General features: G+C 49.0%; 1 protein-coding gene across 1 annotated transcript in view; it reads right to left on the reverse strand.

Moving 5' to 3' along the window:
* LOC311361216 (uncharacterized protein) overlaps positions 1 to 17483 on the reverse strand; it is a 27140-nt gene extending 9657 nt beyond the window's left edge. Inside the window, exons 1-11 of the mRNA XM_084481418.1 lie at positions 16799 to 17483; positions 12157 to 12233; positions 10114 to 10237; positions 9491 to 9651; positions 8956 to 9112; positions 8139 to 8192; positions 2936 to 4492; positions 1268 to 1405; positions 990 to 1109; positions 693 to 785; positions 6 to 204 (exon numbers count right to left, since the gene is read on the reverse strand). Coding sequence (XP_084337544.1) covers positions 6 to 204; positions 693 to 785; positions 990 to 1109; positions 1268 to 1405; positions 2936 to 4492; positions 8139 to 8192; positions 8956 to 9112; positions 9491 to 9651; positions 10114 to 10237; positions 12157 to 12233; positions 16799 to 16939 — 2821 coding nt within the window. The 5' untranslated portion in view covers positions 16940 to 17483. The remainder of the gene's footprint in view (positions 1 to 5; positions 205 to 692; positions 786 to 989; positions 1110 to 1267; positions 1406 to 2935; positions 4493 to 8138; positions 8193 to 8955; positions 9113 to 9490; positions 9652 to 10113; positions 10238 to 12156; positions 12234 to 16798) is intronic.
* Between the last annotated feature and the right edge of the window lie 2517 nt (positions 17484 to 20000).

The following is a 20000-nucleotide window of genomic DNA, read 5'->3' on the forward strand; positions in this document are numbered from 1 at the left end:
CTCCCGGTGCTGCAGCGCCACCTGCAGGTCGGCGTGGAGGCGCTCCTTGAAGCGGGCCAGGTCCTCGCCCCGCCGCTGGCTCAGGCGCAGGCTCCGCTGGCCGGCCTCCAGCTCCAGGCCCAGGGAGAACAGGGAGCCCTGGGCCCGCACCAGCTCGCCCTGCAGGTGGGCCATGGCCTGGACCATGCCGGGGCCCTCGGGGGCCTGCTGGACAGACGAGAGACAGAGAGATGTTAAGAGATCTAGAGCGGACACAAGACGCACACACAAGACACACACACACACACACACACACACACACACACACACACACACACACACACACACACACACACACACACACACACACACACACACAGATTTAAACTGCGTTGGCCTGAGGATGAAGACCCGGTTTACACAAGACACAAGACACAAGACTAGCCCCCCCCCCCCCTTGCTTTATATCGGTTGGCGACCAGCGACGTAAGAGCTCAGTGAGAGATTTAATCTAGATGACGTTCTGGATTGTAGGAAGCGTAGGTGGTTTTGCCGGCGGTTGTCTGACATCTCTGGTCCAGCTGTTCTCTCTCTCTCTCCCGTGTCGACAACGAGGCCGTCGTCTTTAAACAAACAGGGAGGACTGCGGCTTCTACAGCCTCGCGTGTGTCTCGAGTGGCCCCTGGCTTCACGTGATGCGCGGGGGGCCTCACCTCTGCCTGTGTGAGCTGGTTACGGTGGGCCATCTCTCTCAGCTTGCACAGAGAGGCGTTCTGTCCTTCGATCAGCTGATACAGATCCTGGGCCTGGGGAAAAATGAACACACACACACACACACACACACACACACACACACACACACACACACACACACACACACACACACACACACACACACACACACACACACACACACACACACACACACACACACACACACACAAGTTTAGTCTTCCTGCAGAGCCGAGGCCTCTCTATCTACGTAGTCGCAGTCCAACGCCAAACCAGACCTCGCCGTCTTTAGTGTCTATGGAGTCCGTCAGGCCCTGGATGGTCCTCTCCTGGAACTGAGCGGCCTGGCGGATGGAGCGGAGCTCACACTCCATCTCGTTCAGCTTCTCCTGCAGCTTCTGTTAAAAAAAAGGAGTAAAGAGGTCACCTCAGCGGCTAGCATCAGCCGCTAGCACACCAGCGGCTAGCATCAGGGGCTAGCCTCAGGCTCCGGTCCAGACGCGCTAGGTAGAGATGCGCTGGAGTGGGGGGGGGGGGGGGGTGTGGCTCACTGTACCGTGTTGTTGGCCTCGCCCTCGTGCATCTTGGCCTGCAGGGAGTGGACCTGGAGCTGGGCCTTCTGTAGCTCGCTGACGCACTGGCCCGCCGCGCACTCATACTGGTTCAGCTGGCTCTGCTGCTCCTCCACCAGACTCTGCAACACCCACACAGGGAGGGGGGGGGGGGGGAAGGTTAAAGCGCTTGGGCTTGCACATCGTGCGCGTGCGGTTGTCCTTCTCTGCCCCAGCTCCGTGGAAGTCGCCTATGTGGGACGGCGGCGGCGTGTGGTTGTGTAAGCAACTTCGAGAAGAAATAAAAATGGAGCAAAGCCCTCGTGCAAGAAAAGATCTGACATTAGACGTTTGACGTTACAACATTCATAGACGAGTATAGAGTATCGGTCTTGTTTGACTGGTTCATCGGTGTACCGTGTTTCACTGCAGTGTCTTGAGGCATGCATGAGTGGGAGTTTTCCAGAGTATGACCTGCTTCCTCCTTCCTCCATAATCGGTTCATCAACGCGTTGATTCAAGTGCAATTGTGCATGGTTGAATCCCAACCCAATCTTCAGAACTACTATATTGCTTACGTTAAAGCTGTAAAACACAGTTGACATGAAGTGTAGGTAAAAACTGTACCATATAAACCGCTATAACTGCTGATTTCGGTCTATACATATTCTGTGTTTAATACCTATCTACATGGACACATTAAGTGTGTGTGTGTGTGTGAGTGTATTAGGCAGGATGTCTGGTATTGGTGAACACTGCCGCTGCACAGAGAGGACAGCGTGACGTGACATCACGGTGCCTCCAGGGCTCTGAGTAAGAGAAATATAGGCCAATTTTCAAGCCCCTTTGCCTCTATGTGCACCCATATCTAACCTAGTTCCTACCATCCTTGTCACTGGAAAAACACAGGCCTGTGCACACTAGCCTTGGATTCATACAATGATAACTATTCATTAATTAGTATTAATAGTTAATAACATTAATACAATTATGCTAATTCTAAATCATTAAAAGCGGATTGTTTATTTTGGCATGGTGTAATACTCTAGCTCACTCACACACCTAGCAGACAAATAGATGCCAAAGTGTACACTAGTACACCATTATACAGCATGTCAAAGTGAAAGTCTGAAAATGAGCTCTGTCATTGTAATTGTTCAAGGATGTTGAAAAGTACCGTGTGAACTTGTTTAACCTGAATGCGTTGTTCAACACGAAATGAAAACCTGTCTGCATATAATACCCACCAACATTTTAATTGACTGTTTTAACTCTGGGGAGATTATGGGTTTCACTAGAATACACTAGCTGCAGTGGTGGTAGTACGTATCCGAGTCAATATACAGAGACACGCAGATCATGTCTTCTTCTACAAGCGCAACTAAGCTGAAATAAAAAAGCACACATAAAAAAAATCCCTGGGAACCGGATTTTCAAAGCACAGCCAGTGGGCTGGATCTGGATGAGTGACAGATGGATTACGACAGCAATTAACCGAGGCGAGGGGTGAGACGGTAATTGCTATAGAGCTGGGTGTTAAGAACACCGCAGACCTACGCGCGATGGGCAATTTCTTTGTTCCACATTGCTGTTGAAGCCCTATCCTGCAGCGAGAGAGAGAGAGAGAGACACCGTGGTGAAGCTTATCGTTCTTCCTTCCCCAGCTGCTATACCTGGTGGGGCCTCGGGGCCGGGTACTCGTGATACACATCCTCCCACAGATCATCCATCTCCGCCAGGTCCACGCCACTGTCGTTCCCCCCGCCCGGCCTAACCAGAGGGGCTTCCAGCCCGGCCATGTGGTACTGGATCTCCATCTCTCCGTTCGGCGCCCCGTAAGACGACTCAAACGCGTCCGTCCGGGGGCCTCCGTTGCTCGCGCCCTGCTGCCGGAGGAGCAGCACGGGCAGCCTGCAGCCCCTGGGGCTCCGGACCGGCCGGTACGGGGCGCAGTTGTGGAGCATGCACAGGGCCAGAGAGAACCCCGACACGGAGTCCGGCGCCGGGGGGCCGAGGGGGGCTCCCGGCGGGTGCTCCTCCGACAGGGAGTCGGGTCTCCGCTCGTAGGGGGAGTCCGGCGGCGGGGGGAGGAGGCCCGGGGTGGAGCCTCCGTCCCCGTACGCCGCCGGCTGGGCGGCGTCCTCCTCCAGCGAGCAGCCGGAGCTGGCCCCTCCTCCCGCCCCCGCCAGCGTGCGCTCGCTGTCCGAGTTGCGCCCGCTCGACGGGTTCCAGGAGCCGGCCACCAGCGTGGGGGAGGTGACGGGCTCCTCTGAACCGTCCTCCTCCTCCTCCTCCTCCTCCTCCTCCTCTTCTTCCTCTTCTTCGTTTTGACTTCCCACCTCTCCTCCTCTTCCTCCTCCTCCTCCTCCTCCTCGAGCCCCTCCGGAGGCGCTCCCGCCCCCCACCAGGCTGGCCGAGTACCGGGTGGACGGCCCGCAGGAGATGCTCCGGGCCAGCTTCCGGGGCACCTTGCACACTGCCTCGTAGTCGGCGTCCGCCACGCGCCAGCGGCTGCACCCGCGGCACGCCGTCCGGGGGATGTAGCGGTGCCAGCCCGGCCCCGCCGGCGACGCCGACGCCGCCTCCGAGGCCGCCGGGGAGGCGCTGGGGCACTGGGAGTGGTGGTGGGGGTGCGGGTAGGCGTGGTGGTGGTGCTGGGGACAGTCCATGCCGTCGTCGGCCCACGACTCGTACGGCGAGTAGACCAGGTCCTCCTGCAGCAGGGCGCAGTACTTGGCGTGGCCGAGGCCCGTCATGTCCACCATGCCGTCGAAGGGGCCGGCGGCGGCGGCGGCGGCGGCGGCGGGGTCGTCGCCCGGGGCGCCCTCGTCCCCGTTGGTCTTGCGGTAGAGGCCGCTGACGCACTGCCTCAGCCGGTGCTTCTCGGAGAGCAGGCGGTGCAGCCGCTCGATGGACAGGGCCTCCACGCGGGCGATGACCGTGTCGAAGCGGTACATGCGGTCCAGCATGAAGATGCACTTGGAGCAGGCGAACTCGCCGCGGCCGTCCCGCGTCAGCTCGCGGCCCAGGGCGTAGGAGAGCAGCACCTGCAGGTTGAGCTTGGCGGCCGGGTGGAAGATCCAGCGCCGCTGGTTACCGCAGAGCTCCCGGGCACAGATGCGACAGGTCTCCTTCATCTTGAGGTCGAGCATTTCCCACACACACACACACACGCGCGCGCTCGCTCGCAGGGAATCAACTAGAACACGGCGGATGGGAGGGGGCCAGTACTAGTAGACAGTCTCCTTCGGATAGAGGCTGGAGGAGATGTTCCACCTATTACCAGCCTGCATCTGCATTAATTCATGTAGAAAAAAACGACCTATATAACAAAGGATATTACTTTCCTAGTAATTGGCAATAGTGGCAAAATAAAAGTTATATTATAAGAAAGTTAAATTATGTAAAAAAAAAAAACGAATCAATGAGTATGGTCGATGTCCAAGAAGAATCAATCGTTTACCAAATCCAAAATCGTATATTGACTAGGATAATTTGTCCTGCTGTCTGAATTAAAATTGCCTTCAGTTTGTGAGATGGAGCCAGATTAATTCGTTGATTGGCATCGACTTAATGATCGTCCGGAGATCAGAGATTCTGCAGGTGCAGTAGCGGTAGGTAGAGCCTACACCGGCGCATGTAGGGCATAAACGGCGGATGTGGGTAGGATGAAGATGTCCTGTCAGTGGTCAGTTATGTGTTGTCTTCCTCTCCATGTCTTCCGTCATCAACAGATACTTCGCATTTCCCGATATCACGCGCAATACAAATTCCTCTGCATCATTCGGCTGTCACTGGAGCCGCTCGTACCCAGGTCATGACGGCGATTAATGTCCAATCCCAAACAGTCATAAACTTGATGAACTCCTCGCATCTCATCCTGTCAGTATTGCTATCGTCCGAGGATCATTATTTCGCTGTACAACCGCGCTGAGAGATAGACTGCTATCGGAGATTCTCTGTGGTAGATAACGCTGTAGCTGCGCTGAAAGAGACCTGCATCGGCGGAGCAGACCATTCAGGGGGAAAGGGGGTTACAGCAACCCTTTATTTTCCTCTTCTGTTTGGTATGTTGTTATAGTGAGTAGTTCGTTGATTATAATGAGGTAACTCTTTTACATAAATGTTCATACACATGATAACATCGCGGACGTCAGCCTTGCAGTGGATATATCGATAAAAACAGAACACTATCCTCCCCAGAGACGGAAGTACTTACTTCTGCCCAGTCTGCTAAGCTCAGCACGCCTCACCAAACAGGTGAAATTATACTACGGTTTACATGAATTTAAATTAATAATTTAAGTGACGCTGTACATAATTACACGAGCATAACTACCTGACGTGTGATTTAATAAAATCAAAGAAGAAATGATAACAAGAGAGACGGTTACAATTTAAAACAATAACAAAGGTAGTCGTTTTGTTACGCAGAAGAGGGATGCATTTCACATTCCTTAGGCTGATTTTGAGAATAGGCCTACTAATAATAAAGATATGTTACGAAGGCATCTCGTCTCATGTAGCCTTTAGTATGTCCCACATAACACTGCTTAAAATGTCACCCTATCATATCTATTAACCTGAATTGCCCAACAATGCAATAACTTTTGTCTATTCATATTTAAATGAGGAGGGTTAATCATTTTTAGAAAAAACAAGAAAATACATCATTCATTTACTTAAAATATAATAATAATTATTATTATATAGTCCTTGTGCCTTGTCGATTATGAACACTAAATAATTCAGCAGTGCCTTGACATAGGTCATATAGCTTGCCGTTCACACACACACACACACACATTGATAGCCTAGATTGCACTCTGTTCCCAGGGTGAGTTTCTGTTTTGAGCAACCGAGTGAATCCCTGGGGGCCGTACAGGCAGATGGTCGCGGTCTCTCACTGTGACTGCGGAAATGTGACTGCGGAAAGAGTTGTTGTCCCAACTAGGCCTGTTTTCGTCCGAGTAGCAACTCCCCGTTTCCCTCCCTCCCCGAATTGAATTGAATCCAGTAACGAGTCTGTACACTCCTGTGCAGATTTAAAGTGTGCTGTCAACATAGGTCTGGGCAGGATCTCTAGTTCCCCCGGTTGCTCTTGATTAAGTCAAGACTGAGGATCAAAGGTTTGTTAATGCTTACTGATTTGCTCCTAATCATACCCATTCCTTGAGCGACTCTGATCACAAGCGGCAAGTTTGCGATACATATTCAGGTATCTTGAGCATAAAACACGCCACGTCATTAAGTCGATACAGAAATCAATATGTGTCTTGCATTGTGTTCTGCAGATATACGTCATTATTAACATCCTGTATGGTAGAGATTGTATGTCCTGATCAATCCTCAACATTAAGGGATCGTTAAGTAAATCACGTGACATCCTCGACCTACTCAAACAATATAGGAGATTCTCTCCGGCTAAATGTATTTTTTTTTATGTAGTTCAAATCTCCCTCTGAACCTCTATCGCTCCTCCTAATGGCTGGCACGTCTGGGAAACTAATTAAGAGCTCGTTTACACCATGTGTGTCTGAGGAGACACAATTTGATCTCCACCGACCGGCACTGGCTGTGAGTGACCCAAAGACCAGCGCAACCGCCCTTTTGAAACCGGAACCTGCGCTAATCCATATGTGTGTGGGCTACACCCCCCCCCCACACACACACACACACACACACACACACACACTTGCATGCATACACACACGCACACAGATGAAAGGGGCCGCCGCCCAGGAGTGCCACACAAACCTGTAACTAAGATCGTCCCCTCGTTGAGCCTACACAATGATATCTGATCTTTCCAACTTAATGTCAACACGAATTGTTGTTCTTGACACCGGCTTGGAACACACATACACACACACACGGCGCACTTGCACGTGCACACACACACACACACACACGCGCGCGCGCTACTGGCACTCTGGAATCTTAACAGTGGCTTTGGAGAGGAAGGCAGATTTGCATCTCATATCCATAGCTGATTTACAAGTTAAATGGAGAGAGGAAGGCCCTTGGAAGACGACGTCCAGCAGTACAGAGAACAAACATATTGAGGCGGTGGACACATAGCAAAAACACTGCAGTTGGAGCTCACATACAGACTGACGAGGACAAGAACGATAGGCACAGCGATTGATTCATGACACAATTTTGGCACTATATGCTATCGACAATACAAGTACAATTTTGTTAAAATATAGAATTGAAGTGAGTGTGAGTGTGAAAGCAACCTGCACATTTGCTATGTTTGCTATATATTAGTATTTTATACATGATATATGTATTTTATACATTATACATACATATTTTTGGAATATATTATACTATCAACCATGCAAAAAGTTATCTTTTGTATATACAAAATAACAAGATTTGACAGTGTGCACAGCTGGACATAAATACCCCTGCTAAAATGCATACTGTAGTAATATAGAGATGTTCGCATTTCCAGTAGTTCATCATTCTATGCAGTAGTTTATCTATACTTCCGTACTACATGCTAAGGCCTAATACTCTCTGATCATTATTCAGGAGGCAACTCCTATCAAGGCACTCTGTACTGACACTCAATGGCCAACTCAATAATTACACATGTCATGGTGTGGCCAATTGCATCCCATCTTCCTCTATGATTGTACGGCTCTCTCTGTGCCCTCTCTTGTGGCCATGACACAAACTACAGCCGCCTGTTTAACATATAAATACATACATGCCATTTGGTGGACAACACGTATGCACACATATTGCTTATCAAGCCTGCATGCATTCTTAGCACGGGTGGGCCCAGTGGGGAATCAAACCCCTAACCCATAGCTCAACTCGACCACGATCATATTGGTGTTATAAATAAATGAGTCCAAATACCTGCATCTCCTGTTCGATTCGAAGCCTCTCCTGGCCCAGCTCCTCCTGGTAGAACTGCAACCAGAGAAGCGGAGGATTAGAAAAACTGCTTTGGTTTGAAATCAATCCAGCTACATCTTTAATGAGCACGATTATGACCGTTGAAGTTTGCTACCAAAGTATAACAAGGTTAGTGCAATGTTATCATTAAAAGATTGCCAATTGGATGGGGGGGTCTACAATCCTCGGTGGGAGGTTTTCTCACTTTCAAACTCTCGAACAGGCGTATATACAGTATGTGTTTGTGGAGATATGTGTGTGCATGTGTAAGTACGGCAGAACGGTTATATATGTGTTGAGGGACATATGTGTGTATGCGTGAGTGGAGAGCCTTGTGGCCTACATGAATAGCTGCTGTAATAAGTAAAGAGGAATGCTGACTATGCTGTTTCCAGGAGCCCTGGCCTAAAACAAAGATAGTAGCACTAACATGGCTATGAGGTTAACAATGTTCCAGAAGGAACAAGGTAGGAAAGTTGCAAGAAAAAACTTGGTGTACATGAGAGATGGAAAACAGCAAATACAACTGATGTTATAGATAGATGTATCGATAAAGATAGTTATTTGATCTCTTCAGAGAATGTGAACAAAGTGAATACCTATCCAAGAGGTAATTTGTGTGTGTGTTCACCGTTTGTCTGGACTGACGTGAAACTGTAGCATCTCGTCGTTAATATTGTCTCTACTTCAGGGGACATTCATCAGACAGCCACTGACAGTGAGTTCAGCCTCGGGCGCGCTCGTGAGCTCCTCATTAAGGGACATTAACGCTACGTACCTCCACGTCCTTGTCCTTCTGGAGCAGGGAGGAGGACAGCTCCTCGACCTGGCCCTCCAGCTCCTCCACCCTCTCCGTCAGCACCGTCCTCTCGCCAGTCAGCTCCGCCATCAGGCCCTCCTTGGAGCGCAGCTCCGTCATCAGCTGCTCTATCAGCCTGCAGGACCGGACACAGGCAACACGACGGGGGGGGCGTGAGGGAGACGGGACACCCACACCCCACACCCAGAGCTGAGACTGTAAAGGTCCCACCAGGTGTGAGTGTGATTAGCCGCTACGAGCCGTTTTTTGAAAATCGGTCTCTTCTGACATCGCGAGTGGGCGTGTCCACCCAGATGTACGCTGGATAGATCGAGTCTACCGGCCTACCCCAGTGGACTGAAGCAAAACGTTGCTCATCTATCCGTCACACATCTAGGGGGACACGCCCAAAACTGCTTGTAAGGGCTAACCACACTCACACTTGTGGTGGCATGTCCATGGGGACCAGTAAGACCACGCGTGGTTTGGGGTTGGGTTTTAGGTTTTGCCCTACGTGTCTTTGTTGGTGTTGGCCTGGGGAAGGGTGCCGGGCGGCCGTCCGTCCTCGGGGCTGTCCTCCATGGGGGTGTCTGCTGACAGGGGGGAGGAGAGGGAGTAGTGGGACCCAGCCAGCGTGGCCATCCGCTCAGCCTCGCTCCGCGCTAGCTGGGCCTCCTGGATGACACACACGCGCACGCACGCACGCACGCACGCACGCACACACACACACACACACACACACACACACACACACACACACACACACACACACACACACACACACACACACACACACACACACACACACACACACGCACACACACACACGCACACACGCACGCACGCACGCACGCACGCACGCACAGAAATAGATATGAGTATACAGTACAAAATATTAAATGTTATATATATGTAGAAAAATATAATGTTTTGTTATGATCATCATTTTTTTGTGATGAGCATGACCCCAACACACACACACACACAGACACACACACACACACAAATAAGTGTGCGTATACAGTACAAAAAATGTAATGTTATATATACTGTATATGTATAAAAATACAATGATGGTTTGTTATGATCATAATTTTTTTGTGGTGAGCCCAGCTGCCCGACTGGGCGTGCACCGACCTCCTGCAGGAGTTGAATCTTGGTCTCCAGCACCTCCTGCATGTCGTTGATCTCCTGCTGCCTCTCCTGACAGCGCCGCTGCAGCTCGGCCTCATTGTGATTGGTCAGGTTCTCCGCCGACTCGCTGGTGGACATGAAACAGACGGGCTATCTCATTACCTAATGCGTAGTGTTTTGGTTATTTTTGGGGTTCATTTAAACGACGAACATTTCTAAAATTGGACGATGTGTCGAGTCGAACAACTTACACCGCACGTGCGCACAGGCAGACAAGACAGCCGTGCACGCACTCTCGCACACTCCCACGCACACACACAGACACACACACACACACGCACACACCCAAACGTTCACACGCCCACAGTGGATCTTTAATGGGACATGTGGTCAGCCATGGGTCATCTCTGGGTTGTTTACGGGACACGAGTGTGAGTCAAGAGGCGACATGATGTCATAGCTCTGCTCTGTCTCATGGCGGGACACAGCAGCAGCAGCACCTACTTATAGCAACGCAACTAATAGAGCCTGGTCACACCCTGGGTGTACATTTATATTGGCTCCCATCCGGGGCTGCTGGTGGGTGGTGGGTGGTGGTGGGGGGGGGGGGGGGGGGTTGTGGGGGCTGGTTGTGGCACCAGTGTGGACCCAATGTGTCAGGAGTACAGTTTTGAAGATCATGAAGGCTGAATCAACAGCTCTAAAGGAATATACCTTAAACAGAACTGTTCTGTTGACTGGCAGCACATCTGTCTGTCAAGAGTGATGATCAATGATCAGCGGCATTATTGCTAACTTTTATTAACTAACTATTATTATTAACTATGAAAATAATCAGAAGTCGCAGCCGCGTCAACTTCAAAGAAGAGTAAGCCCACAAAGCTTGTAGTCAGTCAGGGCTTTGCTCAAGGACTCCCCGACAGGGCAGAATCTGTTCTGCAGACGCCTGAATCCCCTGTCCTCTGTTTGAAGGTTACAGACTTCAAATAATCGCACGCATACAAAACTTTGACAAGAGAGCCCCCGGCTTTTAGTCTCGTCCACATCTGAGGTGCTGCTCTGTTCCATTAGTGTGTAATACTCAGGGCTTCACAGATACATGCAAACACATGTCTGCCAAGCACAGGCTCCACTGGGGCCTTGAGAAATGAGAGGGTATCATAATATAGACGATGGGCTGGCGCTAGGGGAGGATGGTTGGGACGAAGGTGTCAATGCTTTGGTGATAGAGGTGGATTCACTGAGATTATCTTGTCTTGTCTGTGGTATTGGTATCGTAAGAATGTGTTTATTGAGGGGGCTGAGTGTATCGCTCTGCCGATTTGGTATTCACACATACCTGTGTGTCTCTGCTCAGGACTCTTGGCAGTGATTGAACCGGATTATTTAATAGCGCATGCATGAGTGTGAGTGTACGTGCACGCGTGCATAGATGGCTGTCCACATGCACGCCGTCAGTCCCAGCTGTTGTGTGTGATACTGTGTCCTGCTAGAGGGATGAGGTGTGACCCCTGTTGAGATAATAGTCCTACAGAGAATCATGACTAAGCTCTGATTCAGGCACACTTAGTCCCACAGATGGACACATGGCAAACTGCCAAACAGTCTCCCACACACACACACACACACACACGGCAACACAGCCACCTGTCATAAACATACAAACGCAAACAGCAACCTGGTTATCTATGCCTGAGAAAATTCAATATTTTAACAACTTCATTAGCTGTATGTGAAACCCCTGTTTAAATTATGGCAACTGCAGTATTATAGTAGAACAACGTATTCTAGCACATGATTTTGTCATGTACTAACGCTTGGTGGAGATGGGCATTGCCATACATGTCTTGGAGTAATATAGCACCTAAACAATGATATCAAATGCTGAAAGAGGCTCAGGAATTTACTGGCCTTAACATGAACTGCTCTAACATGGCATTTGTATGCATTTCTAGTTTTGTGTTATGTGTGCAAAGCTGATTCCCATAAGAAAGATAATGAGGATATGTTGGGGTATGATTTAGATGAACCGGGTGGAGAACTTACAGGGCCTTGTCCAGATGCTGCTGTTTCTCCTGGAGCTCCTGTTTCAAGCTCTCCACCTCCACCTTCAGCTCGATGTTCTGGGGCCAGAGGAGAGCACAACGTCACGCCGTTAATTCATCATCAACCAATCAGATCAGATCAGACAATCATTTCGTCATTAATTCTTCAGTTAAATACATCGCAAAAATACAAAGTAAACAAGTGGCTTGGTTGCAAACACTATGATAAGTGTGTGTTTGGTTGTGATGGGCAAAAATAACGGACACATTACATTACGAATATAGTCAACTCTGGGTCCAAACCTAACGAACACAACACACCACAGACCACACATTCAAGAGGGTCAAGATGACCCTCGAGCCCCCCTATCGGTCTGCGGAGAACACTCTAGATGGCCACAGCTAGATGGCGAGGACACACATATCACACAGAAAGACAACACAACCCGGAGGCTCAGGGACAAGAGAACCCTCGATAACCCACACAAAGTCTACCACACACACCTGGCTAGGAAAGAACTATAAGTTTCACATGCACTGGATCACGGTGTGCTCTTCTGAAGCAGAACTTCCACAGAGGCGATGCTACAGACGACCTCAGCGCTGTTAGGGGACGTAGAATATTCGATCTCTCACGCTTTATGAATCAGTATTACCTTTGCCACTTTACTCAATAAATCCGAGGCCCTCGTGCTGACAGACTTTATTACCTCTCCGTCTCATTTTATCTGATCAAGTAACTAGGCAGACTGTTTTTCCCAACAGTTGTTGAGTAGCATGGTGGATCAAGGGCCCATTGTCACGGTCAACTGGACTGTACTGTGATAAATGTGTAACATTAATGCTTGAGTACTGTAGACATGGACACAATACAGAATAAGACCAACAATGGTGTGTTGTCATAACTAGTTAGGAAACAGGCCTGCTTTTTGTGTGTGTATTTTACACATTTCTTATTTTACTGGTCTCATATATTGAACTGACTGTACTGTTTTGACCTTATCACATGACGATGTGCATCCATAGATGCATCCAGTCATCACATTTACAAGTGTGTTAAGGGTGCAGTCCTAGCTCTGGACAGCTTGTTTTATTTCGTACACTGTCTTTCTGCTGAGAACACTCAGTCAACCACTCTACCACTACTTGGTTCGGTTCACCTCTCTCTCTCTCTCTCTCTCTCTCTCTCTCTCTCTCTCTCTCTCTCTCTCTCTCTCTCTCTCTCTCTCTCTCTCTCTCTCTCTCTCTCTCTCTCTCTCTCTCTCTCTCTCTCTCTCTCTCTCTCTCTCTGTCTCTCTCTCTCTCTCTCTCTCTCTGCTCTTCATCCATCTCCCTCTGCTGTACACATCTAAGCCAAAGCCAGAAGGTGTAGTGTATCTCCAGTGGGATGCATCTCCCTGTGCTGCCATGGCTGGTATATTTAGACCCGGGGAATCCAGGGCAGCTCAGACATGTGTGCCAGAGTGAAAGGCTAAACCCCCCCCCCCCCGCTATCCAGCTTGTTTACCTGCTCCAACTGTCCTGCCACGGGGGCCCAGAGTGGCCTGCCGGGGGGGCAATCACAGGGGGGGATGAACTGAACTTTGTCACGTAGGATTAGCAACGGTGAAAATGGTGGCTGGGGGGGTGGGGGCGGGGGGGGGGGCTGATGCTCTCCGTGCCAGCCCACCCGACACGAAGGAGAGCACAGTTTATCTGCCCGCCCGTGGGACCCGGGCTGACCCAGACAGCTGGCTCTGGTGGTTTTTATCATCTTTCATGCTGGTGGTTGAAAGGCTTTTCCTTAGTCTGCCAGGCCTCTCGTTTCCTTGTTCCTTGTTGGTTTCCCCTTTGTCTCTGATTCTCTGTCCAAAGTCCCTGTCCGAATACCTGTCTGCTGCTATTCCACCTCACCTCTACAGGGCTTCCCCCCCCCCCCCCCCCCTCCTCTCTCTCACTACAAACGCCGCAGCGCTTGGAGAACTGTACGTCAAACTGTCTGAGAGTTAACAGCCCTGTCTGTCTCTGCAGTTCGCCGTGACCTGGGCTGCACATTTACTGCCGTGCTGTGCACGTCCGTCCCCCCTCCACTCCGTTGTGTAAATATTTCAGGAAGGCCCGACGAGTCTGTCTGAGCGCTGTGCGTGCGTGCGTGCTCCAGGCTCGCACGGTCCATGCCGAATTGTGGTGGCTTAATAACCTTTTTGTTTTAAAAGGCCAAATATGACTGAATATGACTGCATTCATATGCAATAACCCGATTGCATTCTGTCTCTTAAACGTTTCCGACCGTCAAAAGATCTCTTATGAAAAAGCACCCATACCACTAACAAATCACATACCTGCAACAGGCAACGTGACGTCACACGAGGAAGAAAGCTGGTATAATACACTTTATTAATATTTATGATTTCCTCCCTGTATTACGATCCTGTTTAAACCCAGAGCCATTGCACGGATGAGGGTTTGCAGCGAACGAGTGCATCTCCCGGCTCACAAACAGCTCTATATTTAGCCTCTTGCTGGCGTGTCGTGCACCTGCTATTTTTCTCATCCTGGTCCCTCTGGCCTCAGCAACAGAGCCCCTTAATAACCACGCAGGCAGCTGATACTAATACTGACCCGAGGGTTATCAGCATGCCCACCACCACCCTTATACACACGCATGGAGGCACACAAACGTGCACGCAATACGGACACACTTAGCACTGAAATAAGCTGAAGACAAAGGTGGGCCTTCGTGATGAGTTGGGATTGGGGTAGTTCTGACGTTCTGAGGGGTTAGTGAACATCCAGACAACTGAACGCTGGTTAGTCTTTACTTGGTTACTCTTTTTTGGTTGCTCTTTGCTTGGTTTATCTTGACTAGTCTCAACAAACTACCAGCTCGGGTACTTCTTCATCAGACTAAATGCAATACTGATCAGCCTACACAATCCAATTCGACACGTGCATTAAAAGCAGCATTACGTGTTTATTATTTTCGTTAGAATTTCGTTAGCATAATCCTCCAAAATGCAATACATACGGCTGAAGTAATATGATAGAATAGTATAGCATAGTTGCAGAGCATCCTTTTATTCACTTTATCACATTATTCACTTTATCGTCCATGTGGATCTCTTTTTTTGATAATCCTGCTTTTTTTGATAATCCTGCTTGTGTTATTATGTGTATGTTATGTGTGATGTCTCTATGTCTTTGAGCTACTTGGACCCTGAATTTCCCCCTAGGGATCAATAAAGTTACTATCTATCTATCTATCTATCTATCTATTGTGGCTAGGTGGTAGGATAGTCAAATCTTCAACTAAATCCAATACCAATCTGGTTTTCATGCTTGATCATTCACATAGTAAACATAATAAGGAGCGATTACAGCAACAGGCCTGGATGAGATCACTGATCAAGAGTTTTCCATATTGTCTGGCTTATGGATACAGACACATACAGTAACAGCTGACCAGCTGAGCACCATTATAGGCTCTTCAATTACAACAAGACATACACACATAGGAACAAATGCACAAGGGGGAACACAACACACACAAAGTCACACACGCACCCATTAGCACGCAATGTCGCACACACACGGAAGCACACACAAACACACGCACACACACACACTGCCCACAATGTCAACACACATGCTTTATCGTGTTATTTTTATGTTTGCACACAATTTGACTGGAAAATATAACACACATGCCCTTTGTACTAAAAAGACAACTAGTGTTTTCGAGTATGCTTATGTATCATAGGCTCATTCACTTCTTCTTCGTCTCTTCTTCGTTCTACTTCTTCGTCTATTGTCTACCTGCTTAGATAAATGAAAACTGAATCACAGTGACAACAGAAAGAGTTGACAGCAAACACAAACACACACACACACACACACACACACACACACACATGGATGGTCGTATCAACACCGCCAGCACATCAGAGTGACAACTGGGTCAACACAACATAATGGACAGTGGAAGCAACGCAATAACACAGCCGTGGATACAATAACCCTGCGAATCAAATCACAGTCAATCACATCATCACTTTGAAAATTTAATATGAGCTCAAATAACCCTCTTGTCACCAGAACCCAACAAAGGCAAAGTCAATATGTTTCAATCAAGGTGAGACTCTGCCCTCCTATGTGGCTGACCACCACTGGACTGCTTGTTCCCACTGACCATAAGCAGTCACATCGCAGCCACGCCAGTGGTGGAACCTTCCAGGTTCTGAAAGTGAAAGTCCTTCTTTGCTCCACCCATATATGGAGCCGAGTCATTTGGATGAATCATAGGAACAGCTACACCTCAGGTACCGGGGAACACTTTTACTTTACTTTGTGAAAGATTTCCTTTACCTCTGTATTATGTATCATTCAATTTTTGGATGAAATGTGCCAGAATTAGCCAGCTATCATCTCGTCAAATATCAAAATGACGGCAAACTGAATTTATTTGTGTGTGACATGTTACACCTGGCCCAACAAACAACAAACTACTCATTGAATTAGACAATGCACATGAACCCAGATCAAGTCAAGCACAAGACATACAATTCAAACCAACAGCAGTAGAGGTGGATAACCAAGAATGGGGTTGGATGGGTGGGTGCGGTGAGAGAGAGAGAGAGAGAGAGAGAGAGAGAGAGAGGACTCACCGTGCGGTAGACATCTTCACAGCTCTCCTCGTACTTCTGCTGGATCCTCTCCTCCAGGAAGTAGATACGGAGCTTGAGGCTGAAGTTCTCCTTCTTCAGGTCGTTGAGGTGCTGCGACAAAGTGCGGTACCCGTTAGACATGGCTGCTCACAGGGGCGCCGATGCCGTTCGGTCGCGTTATGGGTTCGGGAAAAAGTCGGTTTTTGGTGACGAAGTGACACGGCAAAGCCATCAAAGTGGGGCCGTGTCTCTGTTAGGACAAGTCCATTTCAGGGAAGGGTAACCGCTGACTACGCTATCTCCTTGCCCAGGAGAACATCACCACGCTCCGACGGGCCAGTGGTATCACAAAACCACTAGTTCAAAACACACGCAAAATGAACCAAAGAGCACCAACGACAAAAAAAAAAAGCAAACAAAAAAAAAATGCAGATTCTTCGCAAAAGTCGCCACAAAATTCTCAAAAGGAGAAAAATCACACTACAACTAACTGTCTCCTCCACATTCTCAAACATACACACACATACACACACACACACACACACACACACACACAAACACTCACGCACACTCACTCACACACACATACAGACACTCAGGAGTGTACAGGGGCCACTATTGCGACGCAGAGAGCTTCTCCGCGGCCCAGGTAGTCAGAGCTGAGTCCATGTTGGCTCCATGGTGCGCTGTGGTGTACTGGGGCGTGGGGGGGACGCCACACAGGCTTATTTTACTGAGGGACGACTCCTCAGGAATCCCAGACGCCCAGGGGAGAGGGGGAGAGAGAGAGAGAGAGGGGGGGGGCGAGGGTGGGTGGGTGGGCGGGGAGTGGGAGAGAGAAGAGGGAGGGGACAGGTCTATGAGAGGTAAGAGAGATTGAGGGCCACTCTGGTGAGGTCACACCCCCTGCGGTAGAGGACAGCTCTCACACACACACACGTGTAAAAATGCACACGCACACACACACACACACACACACACACACACACACACACACACACACACACACACACACACACACACACACACACACACACACACACACACACACACACACACACACACACACACAATTGCCCATGCAGGCACGATTGCATGGCTGCAGACGCAAACAGACTCAACACATAGAAAATACACACGCAAAGAACAGCCAAATAAAGGGGAATTTTTGAGAAGAAGGTATTCTTTAAATCTCATACAATTTTCACGATGTCGTTTTAACACTCAATGATTCTTCAGAACTTATTCCCTCCAACACAAACAGACACACACACACACGCACAACACACACACACACACACACACACACACACACACACACACACACACACACACACACACACACACACACACACACACACACACACACACACACACACACACACACAACGTCAATAACATGAAGAGACTGTGTGCAGAGATGCGTGATCCCAGCAGACTGAACAGCTGAAAGTGTCCATGCCGTCCTCCTCCTTATGCAATCACAGCACTAAACACTCAAGCGTCCCTCAGCCAAACCACTCAGCTGTTTGTTCTCCACCACTACAGACAACATGAGGTGAACTCAAGGTGTCTGGGGCTGTTTTGTCGGTAAGGTGCTGTGCAGATAGCAAACACTTTGCCTCTGGGGCTGAAACTAATTATTATTTTCCTACAAATAATCAATCAATAATTTGGGATTTTAAATGTTTTCTAAATGGTTATTATGTATCCCTTTATGCTCTATACATTACCATAGCACAAGTTGACGTCTTCAATTACAAATTTGTGGATTTTATAAAAGATGTCAAACTGAGAAAAGCAACCATATTTTATTCTCTAAGCAGCGGGTATTTTTAACGAATAAACCACTAAAACGACGCGTGATAAGCCATTAATTGCACGTCAACTAATCAACCTCAATCAATAATTTCGGCACCTCATTCGATGCGTTCGTGTCCCCTCCGCGACGTGCACCTAAAACTTTTATCGGCTCGACTGAGGGAAGTGCTAAGAAACACGAGCTGACGTAAAGGTCTGAATGACCGCCATGGTGCTACCATACCGGTGTCTTCCCAGGCTAGCCGCCATGCTATCATAAAGATGGGAGGCACTGATGGCGTGGCTGAGAAAGCGATCGGGCGGCTCGCAGGACGTGAGTCCCCAGGGAGAGGAGGAAGAGAGCCGACGAAACGGGAGACCCTGGAACTCCGTGGCTAGCTCCAGGGTACAGCGCTATTAATAGAGAGCTGTCCTGGATCTCCCAGCACGGTGGGTGCCTGCCCATGTATCCCGTGACATAACGAAGGGGAAAAAAAGGATTATGGTCATAATGACAGGACATTGAGCCAGGCAAAGGCCGGGGGGGGGGGAAGTTTAGAGTCTATCCAAAGCAATGGAATAAGGTCTGTTGCGGACAGAGAGAGTGGCGTGCTGGTGGTGTGAGGCCTGAGTCAGATTCAGCCGGACAGAGCCGTCCAATTTGGTCTAATTTGGATCCACTTGGTGTCAACCAGGAGTGTAGATTGACCGTGCAGCGCTTACATTAACACTCACACATGATGCTCACTTTGGGTCTCCAGGGTCACCCGCAGAACTTTACAGCCTAAGCAACACACGCCTGCCGACTTAACTACGTTGCCATGGGAAAAAAAGTTTGGTTTTGAATATTTTGAAAGTTCAAATTGCACAAATTCTTTAACTGTTCTTGTTGCGGTTGTTATTTTGACAATGTTGTTTAGCACTTTTCTTTTAAATATTTGTAAAGTTCAAATTGCACAAATTCTTTGGCTGTTCTTGTTTCAGTTGTTATTGTGACAATGTTGTTTAGCAGCCCCTCCCCCCTCGGTCTGACGGCCAACCCCACCACCTCAACCAACACGTTTTCTGTGGGAAACCCTGGTCTCCTTCAAGTTAGACTAAAGTCTAAAGTCTAAAGACGAAAGTGAGGACTTGTGTCCATCGCCACATTGGTGAGCACCTTTAGGTGACAAGTACAACCCATTAAAACAGTCGAACTGAAAGGCTGGGGGATTCTCCGGTCTGTTCAGTGTGTCTGTTGTGGAGATAGGGTTGGATTTCACCTTGCCTCCTCAATAATGCAGAACAGAGGACGGGCCAACGGCCCAGACTTAGTCTCCACGTAACAGAGGGGATGACATCATGGAGGCAACACAACACACAATTTGCAGGCCAGAGTCCACTGCCAGCGATGTTCCTGTAC

This window comes from Micromesistius poutassou (assembly GCF_964030765.1).
Source record: "Micromesistius poutassou genome assembly, chromosome: 16".
In the NCBI taxonomy this organism is placed as follows: Eukaryota; Metazoa; Chordata; class Actinopteri; order Gadiformes; family Gadidae; genus Micromesistius; species Micromesistius poutassou.